The sequence below is a fragment of the Empidonax traillii genome, unplaced genomic scaffold (genome assembly GCF_003031625.1).
Source record: "Empidonax traillii isolate 1590-97213 ecotype Southwest subspecies unplaced genomic scaffold, ASM303162v1 scaffold590:size398203, whole genome shotgun sequence".
Lineage (NCBI taxonomy): Eukaryota > Metazoa > Chordata > Aves > Passeriformes > Tyrannidae > Empidonax > Empidonax traillii.
The window spans coordinates 17885-39933 of NW_020955783.1; the positions used below are offsets into that span (position 1 = coordinate 17885).

General features: G+C 39.0%; 1 protein-coding gene across 1 annotated transcript in view; it reads left to right on the plus strand.

The window, feature by feature from the left end:
* Positions 1-9517: 9517 nt before the first annotated feature.
* SLC35F3 (solute carrier family 35 member F3) overlaps positions 9518-22049 on the plus strand; it is a 170100-nt gene continuing 157568 nt past the window's right edge. Inside the window, exons 1-2 of the mRNA XM_027898302.1 lie at positions 9518-9672; positions 9950-10179. Of these exons, the coding sequence (XP_027754103.1) occupies positions 9620-9672; positions 9950-10179 (283 nt within the window). The 5' untranslated portion in view covers positions 9518-9619. The remainder of the gene's footprint in view (positions 9673-9949; positions 10180-22049) is intronic.

Genomic DNA, 22049 nt, shown 5'->3' on the forward strand with positions numbered 1-22049 from the left:
GGAATAACAGCAGCAACTGCAACAACACTTCTCTAGAAATCTGATTTTGTTTTTACTGGTGTGATTTTGGCCTGGCACATGAAATAGCTGCTGCCAGTGAGCAATGGAGATTGATGTCACCACTGCGGACAAGAGATGGACAAGATGAAATTCATAACTTGATGTGTGTCTAGCTACTCACATAATGCTGGAGGCTCCAGCAAACACGGCTAAGAGAAGCACTTTGTTGTTTTGGTAAGGATAGTTATCAACATAGTTTTGCTTAGTATTGAAACTGTATGTTTTCTGTTGAGATGTAAGCCCCTCCTCCTGTCCCAGGCAAGCAGGAAAATTCATGTATTGTCTCCTTCTCATAACAAATAGCTGTGAGGGATTCATATGAGACTTTGCCCTACCCCCAGACTTAAAACAGCAGCACAGTGAGACTGTAAAGACGGCATCTTATTGCCGTACCCAGTCTATTTTTAATCTGATCTGCTTACTTAAGGAAAAGAGATGTTAGCCTGTGCAATCCTATTGTCCCATGAGAATAAAATAGGTGAAAAAATGAAAAAAAAAAAATCCCCCTTTTTTTCCTTATAAAGCAGTGTTTCCTGAATGGTGAACCTTTGTTCATGCTGCTGATGCACAAGCCTGAAAAATAGCTTCCATCCCTAGGCTGCCTCTTGGGGAGCGTGTGTGGGTTTTTTCGTAAACCTTTGAATATGATATGATGGTGTGCTGTCATGATAGATACAGATTCCCTTAATATCATGAAGATTGCCTCTCTGGAGTATGAGTGCACTCTGGAAGAACTGTAAAGCAGCATATTTTCTTTGTACACGTTCTTGTTTCTGTTGTTTTCTGTTTTTCAAGGTCTAGTTACTAATTGTACAGTGGTCTAATAAAGTCACAACTCGGATTTACTAACTGGCAAAATTTTTAAATAAGCACAAATATTTTTCATAAGCCTGGCTTAAAGGTCTCGCTTCAATCAATGAAAACTTTTCATCAGTTACTTTGTAGAATTTTTGGGTTTATTTGTCCTACTATCAAAAAATATCTCAATACTAAAATAATATAAGCACATTCTGCAAAGCTACTAATCACAGAAGAAAGAGAAATATTTAATCTTTAGTGAGAGATATACCAGAGCCAATATAGCTTGCTAGTCCATGGATTACTTTAACGTCAGAAAACCTGCTGTTCGTAACTTCCATGTCTGCTGTATATCTCTTTAAAGTTGTGAGCAGAGCTGCATATTTCGTTCAGTTTTTTTTAATTTGGCTGTTAAGATTAGGCTTAAAAAAATGGTTTCTGTACTCTACAATATCTTTGCTTTGCTTTATAATGTTCAGGAGTATTATACCAAGTAAGGCAGAGAATATCCACATCTATTGGAGGCGAGAGGGAAGAGAGCTCTTACTCAGCTTTGCAAGGACAAGGTACTATTTATGGACTAAAGCAGTCAAAGTGAACCTGAGGTACATGGAACAGCATGACCACCTCAGTTAATGCATGGTGTGGGTGGGCTTTTGTCTTGAAGGGTATCATAGTAACTGACAATGCAGCAGGTGTGAGGAGAAGCCACAAAAAAAGGCCCTTTTAGATATGACAACGAAAGAAATAAATAAAATTTCTGTCCGTAATTGGTGTCAAAAGGCAGCCTAAAATCTGTTGTGAAGAGGATTTGTTTTGTTGAAGTGGAGAAGTACATTTAAGGTTACAAGACAATAATTTTAGTAGCAGTTGAGAGCTGAAACTCTTGATATATATGTGTATGAGTATTGGAGGATTGCAAAACACTATCTGCAGCTCAGTGCTCAGGCAATAACATTGGCTGTGTTTTAAAGGGGCTATTTTATTTCCTTTTCAATGTTTACAAAAATGCATTGAAAGTAATATAAAAATCCCATGTGCAATACAAAGGGTGCAAATTACCTCTTCATTTCACAGTAAAGCATAAAAAGTTGCTGTTTATCAACGTTTTAATGTGTGAAATCTCAACTGCAGGAGAAAAAAGTAAAAGTGAATTATTCTAATTTTTTTCTTTTTTTTTTTAGCTATTTGATACAACTAAACTTGAAATTTCTGGCAGGCATTAAAAAAATCCTATTAGGGATGTTTGCAATATCCTAGTTTTCTCCCTCTACTACAGATTTTAACCAAAGAATATGAAGGCTAGCATTTTTATTTATCTCTATAGCCAAATGCTCAATTAAAAAACCCACAGTAGCCTGAAGAATGTCTCTCCCCCAGTCTTTCTCACAGGTCCTCAGTCTTACACAGCACTGTCATTTCCTGAAGTGCCATGGAGTTCTATATCCTAGGACAACTTTCTGTCATTTTTATCTCTGGATTAGTATTTCAGGGACAATATCTGTATTTCAAGATAGACAAGGTGCGTGTCCCTTCTCTAATGAAGATACCTAAACATTATGTGATCTCTTCCTTACCTATGTGCATGGTTTTAGTTTGTACTGCCTCATGTTTATCATGTTGCTAATATGGCTCACATTACTCTAATTTTACTTGAATAGGAATTTTGCATGAACCAGTAGAGGCTACATATAAGGAAAACCTTTCCTACATATAAGGAAAACCTTTAGCTCAAACCCAATAAAGGTAGCCTAGAAAAAGGAATATAAAAGTGCACGTTAGAAGAAACGTTACCAAGAAAGGAGCACGAGGATCTACTAATTTTTAAGACGTTTTTACATGCTTAAGTGCAAATAAAAGTTAAGACACTTGTAATAAAATTTTCTTGCAGCCACATTTCTTTTAAAAATATGATAAAGTGACCGATCACAAAAATCATGCCACTCTTCAAAATGAGAGCCTACCTGTGAATTCAGAGGCTGGATGTTGGAAGCAACTCCATTAAGATGGTGAAGTTTCACCAGCTTGAAATAGATTACTGAGCTTGGTGAATAACTGGTGAATGCCTTAAATTTTAATGACTTGAAACTAGTTTGCTCGAGCACTTTTTGCTTCTGTTGAAAAATGCCCATATCTGCATACAAAAAGCCTATTTCCATCTAGACAACCAGCTGTAAGAATATTTTGACTACCTGGGACATTTGCTCTACGTGTTTAAGTAAATAATCTAAACAGCATTTCCAAACCAGAAGGTTGAGATCTGGTTCATAGGCTGTTGTGTCTGAGAATTATAATGCAATTTACTTGACAATAAAGTAAATGTCGTTATATGCCATAGATGCATGATTTGAAGCAATAATGATGGCATTAATCTTGATCTTTGCGATGTTTTGATAGGCATGATTATACACACATGCTTTTCATACACTTTCTCCATGTCTTTCTGAGGTGTAATTGGTTATAAAGACTGTGAGGCACTGGTGAAAGTGATGTGGTGTGTCTGTATCAACTATTGTAAGTGAATATAGCATCAAGTGATGCTAGTATACTTTCAGCTATTAAACCCCCCCCCCCCCAAAAAAAAAAAAAAACACCTAGAGGATGCTAGTGTATCTGGCTTTCTCAAATCTAAGCTTTTCTATCCAGCTTTCCAATCAGCATGCACAGCAAAATAAGTCTGACGTATTGAATTGCACGAGGAAAAGCCATACTATTAAATGCATTGTTCTGTGCAGTAAGCAGCTCTAGCATGAATGGGCTGGGGGGAAGTCTGGACAGTTCAGGAATACAGCTTTTGCAAGGTCATCTTCTCCTGACTCAACCTTTAAGAATCTGATTTAAAAGCTTTCTGACTTTCCTCAGCAAATGCCCTTTGGCAGGATTAAACTGCACTGCTGCCAATCCAGCTCAATACCAAGCATGATAATGAGGTGTCTTGGCCTTTTTATTAATTCTACAAGGAGGGTAGTCCATTCAGCAGTGACTGAGAAGGTTTAATCAAATAATCTCATTGTTCCAAATTTATCACCACAATAAAATAATCTACTAAAGAAATACAAGTTGAAAGGACTCATTTTTTAATGCTACATCACTTTATGCTAAGAAGTAGTGCAGCCTTGGGGCTCACAATAGTGCCAACATCTGCCCATATGTGAGTAAATAGTCTATAGGGGTGTTGCTGTTTACAGAAGGCACCTGCATAGCACCCCTGCAAATTGTCTGCCTGTGATTCTCACTCTTACTCTCACTAAAAATTTATACTGTTAACAGATTTACTTTTTTTAAAATTAATTATTTTGATTTCAGAAACATCTGGAAAAAAGTGTAGTGAGATACAGTCTTATCCGTGACATGATGAAATCTATCCATTGCAGGTGACGAAAAGTTGAAAAGAGGACACCTTTTTGTATATTGCGGAGAGAAGTGAGGTCTGAGTTGCTGTAACAGAATAGTTATAGTAGCTTCCAAAATTATTTCTAGAAGATCTGGAAAAATAAGTATGGTTAACATACAAATAGGGTTTAAAATGCATACATGGAAGTAACTGGCTATGCTCCACACTTTGGAACCATATGGCGAAAATGTAATGCCTTTTTGATCTTCTATGCTCACAGATCAAAAATTCAGCTGTGGGTTTTTTAATGTTTCAGACACGAGCAGCTTCAAACAGCTGCCATTAATTTTATACTGTAAAAATTGCCTCTCAAATCAGTTTCCAAGTGTTCCTTTCTCTTCAGAAATCTCTCCTGCTGAGAAATCTGCACAGTCCAAGGCTAGTGTCACACTTCCTGCATCAAAAAAACCCCAACTTTAAAAACACCTTAGAAACCAGAAAAAAACCCAGTATGTTTATCTGAAAAGTGAGAATTATCAGTCTTTTCTTGGGGCTAGCACAATATCCAGATAAGCAAGTTAAAACTTAATATGAATATTGTGCCCAAATTCAGTAAAGCAACTGCCTACCCTGAGCACGAATTCAGTAAGAGTTTTCTGAAGTTCTTCATCCCCTATTCTCTCCCCTAGGTCTTTTTTTTTTTTTTTTTTTTTTTTTTTTTTTTTTTTTTTTTTTTTTTTTTTTTTTTTTTTTTTTTTTTTTTTTTTTTTTTTAAAATTCCTCCCCTACCTGGCTAGTCAGTGTAGATAGCTGTTCCTACGACTTCACCCTCTTCCTTATTCCCTGGCTGTCTGGCTCACTTCTCAGCCAAACTGAGGTACAAGGACAAACTAGGAGTCATACACAGTATCTAGCCTTTCCTTAACCTCAGCTTTGCAGCCCATTATTTCTAGTACAAATAACTTGAAGTGACAGAACATGAAGGGATACCAAGGTTATATAGCACAACGATTGAGTTTGAAATTCAAGCCTCTGTTTTTCAAAATATGGGCTATTGAAGAGGTCTGCTGTTCTGTATTCTCTGTCACTGACACCTCCTACAGTCCTTTTGGGTTCTCTTGCTGGAAGAAGGAAATGTTACTTTTTTCTGCTCTTTGCATTTCAGTTTTTGATTTGAACTGGAAAGAGAGGCACTGGCAGGGCTTGTACACCACCAAGATATGATGAGATGTCCTAAATTTTTTTTCTGCACTTCTCATCTAACAATGGATAGCAAAACAAAAAATAGGTCTATTTTCCATTCCAAATAAAAGCGGCTTCTATTTTCCACAGTGTCTGTCAAAGAAAGAAAGAAAGAAAGTGAACAGTTTATATTCAACCACTTCAAAGTAGCAGATTAAAATCAGCTTTCTTTAAAGCAGCATACCTCCCCGGAACTGGGACACTGACTCTATATGTCCCTTCCTGGCTGCAACAGACAGCTACATTGTAATTTCCAGAGCTTTCCTGTTGCTTTCAGCAAGGTGTCAAGACAAAAATTCTGATGCTTGTTTGGTTCTGCCATGCATTGCAGGGGTCTCAGAAGAATGTGAGAGCTCATGTGAAAAATGTGCTGCAACTTGCCTCACATTTATCTGACTGCTCTCTCCAGCACAGTGTTGGTTTCTCTACTTGAGAGAGCAAGTGTGCTTCTATTAAAGGCAGTCAGGTTTATTATTCAGTATTGTACTTGGCCATTTTCTGCCTGCTGTATCACTTTTTCTTGGTTCTTTGGGTTTATTGAAACCAATTAAAGGTGGTGCAAAATATTTTTTAAACATGAATGCAAGTAAACATTACCTAGGATGGACTAGAAAGTTTCTGGCTATGTATTTTTTGTTAGTTGTTCATTCAAAATATTTTGTGTATGAAATGGATTACATTCAAAGTTGCACTCCTGTTTAGTCTAAACAGCATACTACAGTTAGTCCTACTGACTGAGCTGGAGTCACTCAGCATATGCAGTAGCATTATATTCATGTGGATGTCAAATTTGACCCCAGCCAGGGAAACTGAATAGTTTTGCCATACAAGCGTTTCCATGTACTACATAGCACTTTTATCATGTATAGTGTATTTCTGTCCAACACCCAAAAACTCTTGAGGCAGGAACATCTACTTAATGGCTCAGGCTTATACCTTCAGCATAAAAACACTAAGAAGCAGGAATATACATCAACTACAGAATATTCAATTAGAAGATTACTTGCTTAAATGCCTCCTTGCTTAAGGAGGGAGTTGAGTTTTCTTCTAAAGACTCACTTCCTAGGTATGATTTGTATGAACTGGAGAAGAAGGAACACATCAGCTTCATGCTGTAGTTTATGCAGTGGTGATTATTTTGCTGCCCAATGAAATATCATTGTTATCCTATTCTAATATGTCACTGTATCCTTTAAATCTAAAACTCTTATCTTGGGGTAGGGGTTGGGAAAAATAAAAAAAAAGCACTTACCTTTCTCATGAAGTGAGTCGTATTTTGATAAATGTAAACTTCCATCACAGAGAAACTTCTGGCAAGCTACTATTGATGGGAGGTGAAAATAAATACAGTTTAAATTATATTTTCCTTTGACAGGGCATCACATTGTAGACAACATAATACTAATATATAATAATGGCTGTGCCTTTTAAGAGCGGAATATCAGTCAAGCATATAATTTCATGTTGTCTGGAGAAAAGTAAAAAGAAGTATCTGACAGGACAGAGTAAGTCCCCACAGTGGAATAATTAGTTATTGTTCCCTTACTATAGGGCTCTGCCATTTTAAAAAATACACTATTTCCTAACTATTCTGTGTTTGAATGATTGCAGGTGTTTTTTAAAGTAATAAATTCGCACTACTGAGAGGTTCAGAAAAGCTGTTTATAGTGGCTCCAGCTTGATGATGCACACAGTTTTGCCCACTATTCCCTAAATAGATATATACTGCTTAGCAAATTTTTTCTTTTTCTCTTGTTTCTTATACACATATTAAGCATTGCTAGTACACCACAGCGCATTTTTTTCCTTCTCATATTCAAAATCTTAAGCAGCTCCACAAATTGACGTATTTCAAATCATATGAAATCCTAGACTTTATATTTTAATGTCCAATGCCATATTGTAATGTTTCCATTTTAGCTACAATGCTTAAACATAATTAAAACAATATACCTGAGAATTTTTACTGGCATGTCTCCAGCAGCTGCTATTTTTAAAGAAGAAACGTTGCTTACATCAAGGCTTGATAAGGTTTGTTGATGTTGCCTCTTACTATAATTTTGAAATGTCATATTTATTAAACGTTTCAGTGAACTTTAAAATGTCCACTCCCATGCATTTTTTTCCCTCTCTCGCAAGATTCATGCTCACTTCAAGTTTGTCAGTGCTGTCACCTAAGCTGTCCAAAGTCACTTTCCTGCATGACAGGAGAGACAACCATCTGTCATTTCATTTGCACCTCGAAATGGCAGCAGCTGGGGAAGAATAAAACCGCAGGACAATTTTTATTGGACAGGAGAATGAGATGGTTCTGGCCTATTAAAATGGATATGTGTGTAATAGGGTCTCTGACTTCCATGGCTATTCTCTGGTGCTACAGAAGATGGGCAACTAAGTATGTCAGTGATGGAGGCAAAATTTCTAGCATGGCTGACCAAGTCTCTGCTATGCACTAAGCCCATGCCAAGAGACAGGTGAGTGCTCAGCAGGTGTCAGTCACTATTGGCTGGTCAACAGTGTTCAGCTTGCTTGGTTATTAAAACCTTTGCTTGCTCTGAGACTCAGAACTTTATTTCCTGCCAATGTGAATTAGTCCAGTACCAAGCACAGCCAGCCCTGACTTATATTTCTGGACCTATAATTATGGAGGGATTTGACACTAGATATATGCAGTATTACATGGAATTCTCAGAATAAGTCGTATCCTTGTCCATCACTTAAATCTAGACAGAGAATAGACTTTGCATACTGAACAATGCTGGACTTTGGATGCCTGACTGAAATGATTAATCCCATTCATGCTTGTTATCAACATGCCTGTCCTAAATGTCCTAAAGAGACTTAAATCATGACAGTGATCAGTATCCTTAGATTTAGTGAGAATTGTGTTTTCGTCTTAACTGAAATCATCCTTCTGCATTGATTTGTGTTCCCTCCAAATTGCTCTGTCACTGCTGGTAGGCAGCATCAAACACCTGCAGTTACTCTCTGCTTGCACTGCTGGACAACTGCTGTTCACCTGTATTGGATTTTGGAACCAACCTCCTCAGCAGCAAATATTTTTCCCCTTTACGGGTTCAAAATAAGGGTTGGATGGGAAATAAAATAAATTTAGTGCATTATTCAGTACATGAGTATTTAAGATTAAATTTAGTTTGATTTTCATCTGCTGGAGATTTTTTTTACTTTCCCTTTCTGATAGTGGTGTGGTGATCCTGTCAGGTTACCTTCGGTGGCAGTGAAAGGTTGCATTTAAGTGATCCAGCTCGCTTCCCCATTTGATACCTTGGTGATAATAATGTTCCAGGTAAACTAAGCTTGCTCACTGTTAAAAGGGAACTTTTTTTTTCTCCTTGGACTAGCTTTTTTCACCCTATGAGATCCACACACATACACAAAAGAAATTTTTGCCTACACTTATCTCTACTTTTAGGTGATTAAATTTTGCGTAAGTACCTATCATTAGATTTTAATCTCTTTTTTTGTTTTTTTTTGTCTTCGTATAAAGTAACATCTGTGCCGACATGTTTATTTAAGTGTAACTGTATGTTTGCCACTTAAGTTGGTTGGCGTGTTTAAAAAAGCAATGAAAATAAACGTGGTTTGATGGAAGGCTGCGCGGCCCCGGTGCTGCCTCGGCGGCGTTACGGGGGGAATCAGGTGGGTGCACCGCTCAGATGGTGGCCCACGGTCACTTCAGGGCCGGCCCCGCTCGGGCCGTCACGCACCCCCGCGCTGTTTCCAGCTTCCGCTCACCGAGCAGACCGGTCCAAGCCTTCGCTCCCGGGCCGAGCCGGGACCGGCCGGGCGTTCCCGGGAGAGGCGCGGCCGCCCCGCCCGCCCCGCCCCGCCCCGCGGGCTGCCGGCATTGGCGGTGCCGGGGGCTCCCCCTGCTGGCGGCCGGCGGGAGCGCGCGGGGTGGGGGGCGCGGAGCGCGCCCTGCCCTGCCCGTCCCCCGCCGCGGTCGCTCCGCGCTCCGTCTCCCTGCCCGCCTCCCTCCCGCACTGTCTGCCTCTCCCGCCGGGGACAGCGCCAGCGCCAGCCCAGGGACCCTCTGCCACGGGGGCGCCGCCTCCTCCCCGCTCCCTCCTTCCCTACCTTTCCGCCTCTTACCCGGCCGGTGAGCGCCGCCGGCTCGCCCCGCCGTGAAGCCTGGGCGCCCCCCAGCCATCGCTGCTGCTCCCCATGGGGATCCGGGAGTTCCCCAACGGCTCCACGCGGGGCAAAGCCGCCACTCTGTGAGTACCGCTGCGGTACGGGCGGGAGGGCTGGGAGGGACGGGGGCACCCCACCGCACTCCACCCCACCCCACCTCGCCCCTCTCGGCGGCGCCGCCCGCTCCGGGGGATCGCTCCGGTGGAGGGCGGCGAGGAAAGTTGCCGGCGTCGCGGGCGCCGGGCGGTCTCACCTGCTGGCGGGGGTCTCGCTGCCCTCCGCCAACTTCGCTCGGGGTCGGCGGGGGCCGGCGACGCTGGAGCCGCGGCCCCGGGCTGACGCCCCGCTCCCAATCCGCAGAGGCATGCGGCGCTCCCCCGATGTCAGCCCCCGGCGGCTGTCCGACATCAGCCCGCAGCTGCGGCAGCTCAAGTACCTGGTAGTGGACGAGGCCATCAAAGAGGACTTGAAGTGGTCCCGCTCCGTGGAGGACCTCACCAGCGCGTCCGTGGGGCTCACCTCCATCGAGGAGCGCATCCTCCGCATCACCGGCTACTACGGCTACCAGCCCTGGGCCGCCAGCTACAAACGTGAGTCCCTGGCGCGGACGAGCTGGGGGGTTGCCAGGATGGGGGCGAGACGGAACCGGCTGAGGGGTGTGGGTTCGAGGGGCCGATCGCTCTGTCGCTGGAAAAAAGTCGCCGTGAGGGACTAAGTGCTCTCACTCTCGGCGAAGAATTCTCTGCTCGTGTTGCCTGAGTCCTTAGGCAGTTGCTGGCTCACAGGAGCGTGGTGCTAAGAATGATGACAGCTAAATTCTGCTAAGAAAATAGGTCAAATATTTGTCTTAATGTTGCAGCCACACTTAGCGACGCTGATTATGGTGCTTGACAGCTGTGTAAGAGCCCCTGCACGTTCGTGCACACACCATTTCCACAAGTAACACGTTACGAGTGTGTCTTTCCATCGTTTTAGGGGTCTGTCAGATTTTCACAGCACTTGATCTGAATGATCTGTCTTTTCCTGTGTCAAATGGAACTGTTTTTTCTGTATGCATGCATTTGAGAAAGAAGCTTCCTATGATATAAATGCAAGGAGAGACATAGCTATATTCCTCCACATAGATGATTTACAAAGGAAGCGTTACCTTGAGTAGTCGAAATATGTGAACTAGTATTTTCTGTGTGTAATGCCCCATTTCTTGCCCATCTTTCATCACCATGATGGCAGTTGTATGAATTAAGAAGTTGTAGAATAGTTGACCAATTAACTGAAGTAATATAATTATTTTGGTTGTCTTAATGTCATGTGTAACATCACAGGGGCTTTTGTTGTGAAAAGGATTCTGCTGTAATAGAAATCATGGCTTTGCTGGAAAGACTGGCTCTGATAAAGTGGTTGTTTTCATATTATTCTTTCCTAACTATTAAGTGGAAATGTTCTGAAATATTTACTACTGGATTATCTCTTTGGCAGTGTGCTTAATAATGGAAGAGAGTGATACAAGAAAGTGTGGCACACAGTACTAGTTCAGTTTTTCTCTGAAGAAGAGCCACTTCTGACAGTCCTGAAAATAGGACTTTACTAATAAATATTCCAATACTTCTTCTCTGTGAGCCTTTTTTTTTCTTGATTGCAATTAAGACAGAAATATCAGATAGTTGCTATTTACTCACTGGGAGTATGGTATATACTGTAAGAGCAATTCCATTGTCTGGACTGGGACTATTCTTGAGAGTAAAGCTTATTCAGGTCAGTTTTCAAGGATCAGATCATATGTGGATGCTAGACCGAGTTGGATGTTAATGATTTTATCTGGCAGAGTGACTAATAGTCTAGCTGAAGTCACACTGAGCTGCTATGGCTGAACCTTCTGAAATAATAAAGGTCATGCTGGCTCCTCAATTATAACCTATTTGTTGAAATTTATAACTCTGTCTGAAAAAGTTAATAGCAAGCCTAAGCCTGCTATTCTAGTTAGATTTTCTCTCGTAAGTCATTCTGAATAACAAAATTACATACTTGAGTTATAATGGTGGGTAATAAATATACAAAGTGTCTGAGTTTCATAAATATGAGTCTAAAAATAATAGGCCATGTGAAGTTGTTGCCAGTTTAAAATCCGATTTGGTAGGAATGTAGAAGAACATGCAGAAGAAAAGACCCATCTCTGTGGCATGGCTGAAGCAGAGCTGTGTTGATTTGCATCAGCTGAATATCTGACTGAATACGTGTAAATGGGTTTTATCATCAAAAGTGGGAAGACAACTTTGTCATAGATGCTTCGAAATTTCTTTAAATACTCTTCTTCCAAGTCGGGCTTATGCCCAGTTTTGGGTTAAGGACTTTCGTTGTGTTTTTTCCAGTTAGAAGATTTAATTGGCTCAAGTACTGTAAACAAATGATTTTTATTAAGTTCAAATCACAACCTGGGTTGTCATCTTGTTGTGCAGTGCATGCTTGTAGATGTTTGGGTGCTTTTGGAACTATGATTATAATTACAGAGTGCATTAATAATGGACCTGCTTTCTGGAAAATAAGTCCATAATCTAGTCTAATCTAGATGTATTTAGTCTCTCTCTCTTGGTGACATACTTTTTATTGTAACTAAATCTGCTGTAGGGCCAGATCTACTTCTTTTGCACTGAAGTGTATTCCTTTCATACTTCACTTACACTGCTTACATGTTATGTATATGTACATGTGTATAAAATTGTTTGAGAGACTCAGAAAGTTTTGCTGTTTTGTTGTTGTTGTTGGGGTGTTTGTTTGTTTTTTTAGCCAAACTACATTAGGGAAACTACCAGAGATAATCCAAGATAGTATTGCCATGACCCCAAAACTTGCTTGGAGAAAAATTTTATTGTGGTAAAAAACCCAACACTTTAAACATACTGGTATGCCTCAAGGTTATGTATCAACTCCAGTATTTAATATACTTATAAATTAGTAGGAAAGAGAGGAGGAAGTGAAAATCTGCTGAAGACATAAACTGATATGGATTGGACAGAACAAGAAAGAACTCGTTATATTACTTTAGGGAGACCTGACCCAGCCAGCTGACTTGCCAAAATGTCAACACATGTCATTCAGTTATCATAAACCGAAGCCTCATGTCTCCTGAAAAATGCCAAGATTACCTGCCAGATTTCACATTACATCAGCTGGTGAGATTGGGACTATTCACAGCTCAGGGAAGACCTCTGCTGTTTGACTGAACCTGCAAACCAGATTTGAAGAATTGGAATAATGTAATGTAGTTCCCGTGTGTTAGGATTCCTTCAGAGAATTTAGTGAAATATGGTAATATTGCTTATCTCCTCTCAAAAAATATTACAGAAAGCTCTGAGATGAGCAAGGAGAAAGAGTACAGACAATCTGTAAAGAGTCTCAAGAGCTTTGGCTGTTTACCTTGAAGAGGTTGAAACAAAAATATGGAGAGTGCTGACACATATTGCTCAGGCAGGTAGAGTGTTTTTCTTTTTACTCTGTCATAAGAGAAAAACAGTTAGACAGTCAAAGAAGTGGAAGAGCCATCAATTACAGACTGATAGAAGAAGAAATAATTTTTAAGAAAACATGTAATTTGTTCTTGAGATGAAGATTTCAAGGGATTGTAATAGATAGCAGTGACAGGATCTAGAATTGTAATAAGTTGGGAAAAATATTGGAGAGAATATTAAATTTCATTATGCAGAGTTCAAATTAGCCCCTATTAGGCTGTGAGGAGGCTTCTTTTTGAGGGTTTCTTGTGCTTCCCTCCATAACTTCTGCCCACCTTTAGAAAGAGGGTAGAACTGTGTTCTGATCCAGTCTGGTACTTCTTATTTTTCTGACATTCTCACTGTTGGTTTTCAGGGTAAATAATTATAGGCATAACTGCTCCTCAGTCTAAATCAAACGTTTGTATTTGTCCCATGGGGAATATTTTGCAGCATCTGATTTGATTTTTCAAATACAATTCAGAGGGGAAGAAACACATGTAAGATGCAGTTAGATTGCAGAATCATATTCTGATGCAGCTACATCAGTAACAGGGCTCAATATTTGTGAAATCCTCATTATCAGTAAGAGGCATATTAAAGGATTTTTAATATGCAGATAATCAAAGAATTTAATTTAAAAAACTCTAAAAGCAACACCACAAAATCTGCAGATTCCAGTGTTGTATGGAGATCAAGCTATTGTTAGAGCTGTATTAACACTACATTTCTCTTCCATGAAGGTTAAATGAATTGTCATGATTTCTGCCTCTTGAAAGCCTGAGACTTCAGTTGAAGAGCAGAGGCACGTTTGAAGGTGAACAACCGTATTTTAAGTTTTCGTTTCACACCATTGTCAGTAGGAGTTAGTTTTCTAAATATTTTTAGAAGTATAGTTCCCTAGGAGCTTTTTTGCACTTAAGAAATACAAGTGTCACTAAACTCTTGAACTGTCTTCCTGATGAGCATGGAAGACCTGTCTACTTTAATGATTGTAGCAATTGGCAAGGTGCTTGTTTCCACAGGAAATGTGCACAGCTGTCACCTTTGCCAAACATTTATTTTGCTCTTCGTTAACTAGGTCTATTTTGTGGTGATTCAGTGTTACAATCTCTCATTATGTGATTAGTATTTTAAATACATTCACGTGGGTTTGAGCCAGCTATCCCTATTTTGCAATCTTTGCCTCTTCCTACAGAATACCTGCTTCTACTCTTTGTTTAGGACTTGGATCTTTCTTTTAAAGCAGGGACTTTCGTGTATCCTTAGCACATGTTCCTAAATACAGACTTATGGACAAATTGGGATGTTATGGACAAGTCGGGATTAGCTGGGTCCTGGCTTCCAACTTTTATTCACTTACATTCTTTATGTGCTTACAGATGTTTCTCTCCCTGCAGAAAGAATATTAAGAGAACAGTATGTACTTCTAACTCCTTTCAGCTCTATTTACTAGTAATTGACCAATGTCTGTGGTTCGTGGCTTGTGAACATACATTTCTGTGAGACTTTGACCTTGAGAATAATCCCAGGTTGTTCCAATTATGAGTTTTAAGTGACGTGATGTTTAGGTGAAAGGGAAAGACTATGGTCAGTAACTGAAGTTCTCTGGCTCTGCTTCTCCCTACTACTTTAAATACTAGTTTTCATATTTGTAACATTTCTTCATGTTTTTTTTCAGCAATAACAAAATAAACCATGACATTTTAATGCCCAGAATTTCAATGTAGTACTCATACAGCATGTAGCACATTAGGTCTTGACCTGAATGTGGAATTTAAGTGCTATCACAAATAGAAGTAACTTATTGGAACACATTGGCTGAATAGCCTGAACATTGTTCAGAAAGCGTAATTGTCTGACATGAAAATCATAGAATCATATCATAGAATGATTTGCGCAGGAAGAGACCTTATAGATGATCTAATTCCAACCCCCCTGCCATGGGCAGGGTGCACCTTCCACTGGACCAGCTTGCTCAAAGCCCCATCCCACCTGGTCTAGAACACTTTCAGGAATGGGGCATTCATAACTCCTCTGGGCAAACTGTTTCCAGTTATAGACTTTAGTAGTCTTTCAAGATAGTAGTTTAGTGTTGGTTGTAGCTAATTAAACATACGAGTACTGTAGCCTTATAAATATTAGAGTATCAGTTACACAGCTAAAGACCAGTGTTTCTGACTGATCCCCAGTGTTCCTCGTGATCTTCTTTTTATCTGCCACTGAAATTTCACAGTTGCTAAAAGCAAATCCAGGGGGGATATGAATAAGGAGAAATTTGTGCAAATACCATTTTCTCCTATTTGCATCAGAGGGAGAATTAAACTTATTTTTTGAGGTGGTATACTCCAGAAGTTCAAAGACAGAAGTAGTTTTCTCTGGGGAAAGCCATTTTCAGACCATCTGTAAGCAATTTATTTAGACTGATTGCTCGTTTTCTTGCTTTCCAGTACATAAATACTGAATGTAATACGCTTATAACTAATGCAGGGCTTGGTGGTATTGTTCTGTTTGCTGTTTCTGAGGTCAAATGATTAGGTGAGAATTTTTCTTTTCAGGTGAAAACATGAGAGTAACTTCTAGGTGTCTTGCTTGGGGAGAGAAACTTGGATAGCTGCCCCAGGGTCAGTCTATAGGTCAATACCCCCACTCCCTCTTGAAGCTTAGAAAATGACTAAAAAGATGTGTTTTCTCTTTCTCTCCCCCCCTTTTTTTTTTTTTTAAGCTAGACTTACAGTGTCTAAGGCATGATTCATTTTTTTAATCAATGCTCTTCAGCTCGTCATTGGCAATACTAACATAACTAATTGTTGTGCTGGCAAGAAAACCTAAGAAAACACAATAACTCCTGCAAGTGAAAGAAAGCAATGATGACGAATTGCATTGCACATTTGAAAGTACCATAGCATGTTGTTTCTAATGGCTGCTGCAAGCTAAACCTACGTGCGGTGATACATGAACCAGGGATATTACTGGTTTATTTCCATGTGATGCCTCACACAAAAACTTCTAAAGCCATTTCCTCATATATTAGTAGTCAGCGTAACTGAGAAGATCTGTCCCAAGAAGGAGTCTTTTTAAATATTTCAGAGACCTAATCATAAGTCTGCAGTGGATGTCCCAGAATATTTCAGGATATATTTCTCTTTTGAAAGGGACTCCATTGACTCCCATGGGTGTTAACTCTTTGGGTGGTCTTGCAAGACAGAATGAACTCAATCCAGCCATAGGAGTACACGTGCTGAATACTGAGCAGCTGCAATGATACCACATGAATATTTAAAGAAAAAGGGAGATTGAAATATAACCAGCCTTTCAGGAGCATATTTTTCAAGATAATTCCAATAGAGGAGAAACTTGAAGGTTCTTTGATTTTTGAAAAGTAATAAGAATGTTTTGGTCAATGCCAAGTAGAAAACTGGTTTCTGTTACAATATAGAGCTTAATTAATCACAACATTTTTAAGTTTTAAATTTCTTGCTGGCAAGCCAAGCAAATTGTGATTTAAAGTGTTTTGCTAAACATTTTTGATTATTTAATAAATATTTAGTGAATCATAAATGTTTAGTGAACATTTAGTATCTTTATTGTTTACTAAACAATTTTAATTGTGTAGTGTTAAGTAACCACTGCTTTTAACTAGGAAGATGGATAAATATTTAATATTTTGTATCTAGTTTTCATAGTGAAGAAACTAAAAATTACCACCAACAAAATGACCCCTCTTTTTTTGCTTGTTTGCTATTTAAACAATCGGTTGCTTTCAACTTTTTTTTTTCAGTGCAACTTTAATTCACATCATCTCCAGCATGCCATTTATGCAAAACAGTCCATGGGACAGCAGTTAGGAATCTGTTGGCTTCCAGCATTCATTTTATACCCTTAACAAATAACATTGAATGTTGCTATATTAGAATATAACCACTGAAGCCTACTGAAAACCTACTACTAAGGCTAGTTGCACAACTTTGCAAAGTCAGGGCCCATGTTAACAGTTTTGAAGAGTGTTACCTGGCATTTGAGAATCCTTTCACTGGAAAACTGTATTTTTCTTTTAAATAGAAATGTGAACATATTCGCTAATCAGCGTGTTGGATCTATAATAATGGGTTGTTGCTAAAAACACATGCTACTCTGAATTGATATGGAATAATGAGGAAGCAAGCTAAGTTGTGAAAAAATAATTTGGAAACTATCAAGAAATATGAACAAATGGTCATTTTTGGAACTATGTATGTTGGAGACCCTTCATCAGGATAAGTTACTGTAATAATTCTTGGGTGTACTGTGTGCTATATATTTGCAACTTTAATTAAGATTTCTTTAACAAAAGCAATTAATTGCATGGGGTAATGGCATTGGAACCAGACTACAGAGTCTGCATTAGTTTACTGTAGTATCAGATACTGTTGTGTAACTGGAATGTTACTGAAACACAAAGCCACAAAAGGAAAAGACTTGTGGTCCAAGATGTTTGTCCCTCTTAAAATTGCTTAATGTGTCACCAGCAGTGCTTATTAGCCTAAAAGCTAATTTTATTAGATTCTGTCTCATGTCAGGGCTGTCTTCAAGATGAGTTTTTGTGCCCTGATCTTTCTTCAGTATAATGAGGTGTTTGTGTTTCATGTTCCTCGTGTAAATTGCTGATAATTGTCAACATTTACTCGCAATCAAATAAGCCTCAAAAGAAAGAGAGGGATGGCAATCTGGTGTAGGGGAAGGTGTACCCTGCCAGTGTCAGGGAGTTGGAACTAGATGATCTTTAAGGTCCCTTCCAACCCACGGCATTCTTTTTAACTTTAAAAAAGTAAAAAAAGGCCACTTTGGCAAGTGCCCTTTGGCAAGTGCCCTTCTCTGAAACATGAGGGTATAGTTCTGTCCCTCTTTATGTTTTGGAAGCTGAAGCCATAGACGTTGCTAGTGAATGATGATTACTCTGAGAACAGTAATACAATGAGCATTTATGTTCGTAGAAAGAAAGTTATCTGCAGATCGTGATTCCTACCTAGGGGTAGCTTGCCTTCATGTGATACATCTCATTGTAGAAATCACTTCCCTAAGCATTTTTGATTCTCTGATTATCTTCACTAGGCACATATTCTTTCATTCCTCAGCACATCCTTGGAAAAAAAAAAAAAGATACTGTGATTGCGTGGAAGGCCACAGAGAAATATTTACTTTATGAACAGTCTGTGAAATATTCCTTGGATTGGAGGGATGCAGAAGCAATATTCCGTGATATAATTTTCTTTAAATGTTGAGAAGCTCGTTCTGCACTCAGCTCCCCTTAGAAAAAAATGCCTCTAAATGGTTTCAGACACCTCTGTTTTTCTCTGGAACTTGAGGGCCTCAGGAGTTTTCTGGAACTTGAGGTTCTTTTTTTTTTTTTTTTTTTTTACAGAATATGCCTTATTTTGTTTCCTGTGATTTTGTTTCCATGAGTGTGTCCGGCCACTATAAGAATTGGTCTGTTTTCTGAGAAAAGCTATTTCAATAGTGTAGGAATTCAGGAGGCCTCACATTTAGAAAAATAACTATGTCACTTAGCCAACAGGATATGTTAACTCAGCAAGCCAGTCACATGAGGCAAGGAAATCTGAATATTTGAGCTTCTCCAGGACAAGGGAATGTAACTGGCTGCTAGTGAATTTATAGGACCTTAATCTTGCAAATAAGTGTTCTTTTTGCTTTGCTGTAACTGTGTTCTGTGGAATAATTAGTGAAGAGGGTCTCTATATATCTAAAGGAAGTGACTAGATTTTTCAGTTTTGAACACAGGTGCAAAGTCCTACCAATCTCACTGCAGTATAAATAATGTGGTATAGCTGATCCGATAGTGACAATCCAATGGGTTTTCTTTTCTTCCTTGACCTTTACATCGGAAATACCACAGATTTGATGCTTTTCCTCACTATCTCCACATCAGCTAAGGTACCAAAGTAGCATGGAAGTTGAGCTTGTTGTCCACTGTACAAGTTGAGTAGGCCAAGTCATTCCACTCTTAATTTCACTGACAGTTGTGCTATTTGTAGCCCTATGGCAACCTGGGGGCTCTACTTCATCCAGAGTATCTTGCTTTGGCTTTCCCAGATCTGTGCAGTTGTGTGAACAGAGTATAGGTTTGTGCTGAGGTGGGAAGTGAAGTGAAGACCTGCTCCTTCAGAGCTGACGTGCTTGTGAGGATGGTGATGGTGTTTTCATGATCATGTCCTGAAAGCCTGGAGTTGGCTTTGCTATTTCAAACAGTAACAGTGTGGTTTATTGGGTGTTCAGCAGGGATTATATGTTTGCAAATTTTTGCCCTAGCTGAAATAGTTGGTGCCAGGATTAACATCAACTGTGCAGTGTTTTCACCATGAAACAGGAAATACAACTTCATGGCTTTATGATTTTGTTGTCTCTCCTGCTCACTTTATGCAATGTGTTTTTGGAACTTAGTCTGATTTAATTAAACATGCAGCGGTTTGTTTTGGACAAGCTAACATGGTAATAGTCTTATGGTAATCATGTATAATTTTTTCAGTTTAGACACTAGCTACTTCTTATGGTTTTGGTTAGCACTTTCCATGGAACAGAAATTAAAAACAGAAAACATATTGTTCCCTGTACTTCTGCTGAAGTGATTTTTTGCTGTGCAGCACTTAGTTTTCCACTGGCCTGGTAACTTCTCAGTTGAGGATCATTCTTCAACGATTGTTTCCTTCAAAAACAAGATGTTTACAATGTAAAGAAATTTGTTTAGATTTGGTTTTCAGAGGCTAGTTGAAGAGAAAAAATGACAAAATAATGTGAAGTGGAAAAAGGTCAAGAAGCAAAACCCTTAGAGTCAGTAGAGCCATGGAAAATGTCTGTAGTCGAAGACCTCTTAAATGACTGCATTCCCACAGTTGGTGGCTTGTAAGACTTAGGATAATCCTCTTAGAGGATGCAGTGTGGAATTGGATCTCTAGTTCAGTGCATAAAATTACTTCACAGTCTTTGGGAATTATTTTGTACACAACTTATTTAATAAATGACTTCTTTATTTCCTTTTCTTGTTTCAAAGACAGAAAGAAAACTTTCTTTCAAACTTTACACCTTAGTTATGTGTAGTTCAGTATCTGTAGGAAATTATTTGTCTTTTGCAGATAGTGATTTCAAGAAGTAGAGAGCTGTATATGTGTTCTGACTTCATACAGGGTGAGAAGTAGTTTTATAATATTTTTCCAAATGGAAACACAAATGGGAGTAAATCACAGAAGAATGGATGAGTAATTTCTTTGTAGAGAAATGCACAAACAAGAAACACATCTTGAATCTTCTGGGAACAATACTTTGTGCCTCCTGTTGCTTGTATCTGCACAGTAGAAGTTGGATCTCACTGGAAATCATTCTGGCAAAGAATATTAGACATTCTGTATTTACTTCTACAAAACAAAAAGATTTTTGCATAGCATCTTTGTAAGAATCTTTGCTATAAATATTACTTTAAGAGGACTCACATATGTCAGACAGTGTTCTATTTCTGCATGTCAAATTCTTTTGCATCCTACAATAACACGTCTCTAAAAGCACAATATCTCTTGTCTATATAATAAAAGTACAGTGGAAGTGGGACTGATACCAGAATCTTTAGAGAGTAAGCCTAGGCTCTCTTGTGATTCCCTCAGTACTTTTTGTTTCTTGATGAGCTTACTGAACAAAGGAAGCTGGGAAATGCACATCCAGTAAAACACTTTCAGATGAAAGTAATGTATTATTTGGATCTGCACTCATAACAATAAGAGAGAATTAGAAAAGCTGTTGGGAAGAATCCCTAATTCCAGCCAAACCCATGGCACTTTTCTCAGTAACTTCAGTCAAGCCAGATTTCACCCACCAGGCTTAAGTCTTTGAGTTTGCCTTTTAAGCAGGCTTCCTGCTTTGTATTCTGAACATTTGTTCCTAAGGCAACTGCATCCAATTACACCTACCCATACATGGTTTTTATTATATGTTTCTGAGCACTGTTGAGGAGCTCTATTTAAATCATAGAATAATTATTTCTTTTAATAGATGTGCAATTTTAAATTTCTTTAATCTTAAACTTGCTGCTTAGTACTTAATAGCTTGTCCCAACATGGGTAGAAAGCATTTACAGAAATTGAGAAGAGACTGCTCTTTCTTTCTGTTGCCTAGAAAACTGGCTACTAAAACCCAAGTGCTGAAAGGAGTATGAATATATATACAGTTATTTACAGTTTTAGATTAGGAGTTAAGGATTGAGATCTTTAACAGGGTGTGCTGTAGAAGCACCAGTATAGGAGGAGAAAGCCCTCAAACAGGTCTGTTACCAGTAGAAAATTCTGTATTTTCTTAAGTTTGAACTCCCTAATTAATAATATAAATATATAAATAAAATATTATTCATGCCTTTCCACCTCACATGAACACAATCTGCCTTTACTAGCTTGGGGAAGGAACATTGAATGGATCTCAGACAGAAGTCCTCTAAAACAGTAAAAGAAAGGCATTCTACTTAAAAGCTATAGCTTGGAAACCAGTTAGGCTTTGGGATCCGTGGCTCACTCAGGTGAGGAATAAGAACGTATAAAACCAGACCTCTTTGCAAATGCAGACAAAGGGCAGTGTGCAGTGAGATGGAATTACAGTGTTCTTGGAGAAATTTGAAATGCTAAAGATAACAAGATAACAAAATGTTGTAGGTTTGGCTTAGGTGTTGTTTTTTTCTTGTTATTGTTAAACTATCCCAACACAAAGCCATATGAATGACAGGATGTGGTTTGGAGAAACTCCTAAGTAAAGTTTAAAACCTATCTAATGAAACTGGTTGATTGGGTTAGTGTAAAACCTCTTATCTCCTTATTTTCAAAGGCCAAAATTGTTCAGTATTCATGTTGGTAAAACTCTGATAGAAGCTAAGAGGAATTTTGCCTAACTAAAACCAACAAGTAAAATGGTGTGAAGGAATGCTGCAGTCCTGAAGGGAATTGAGGATT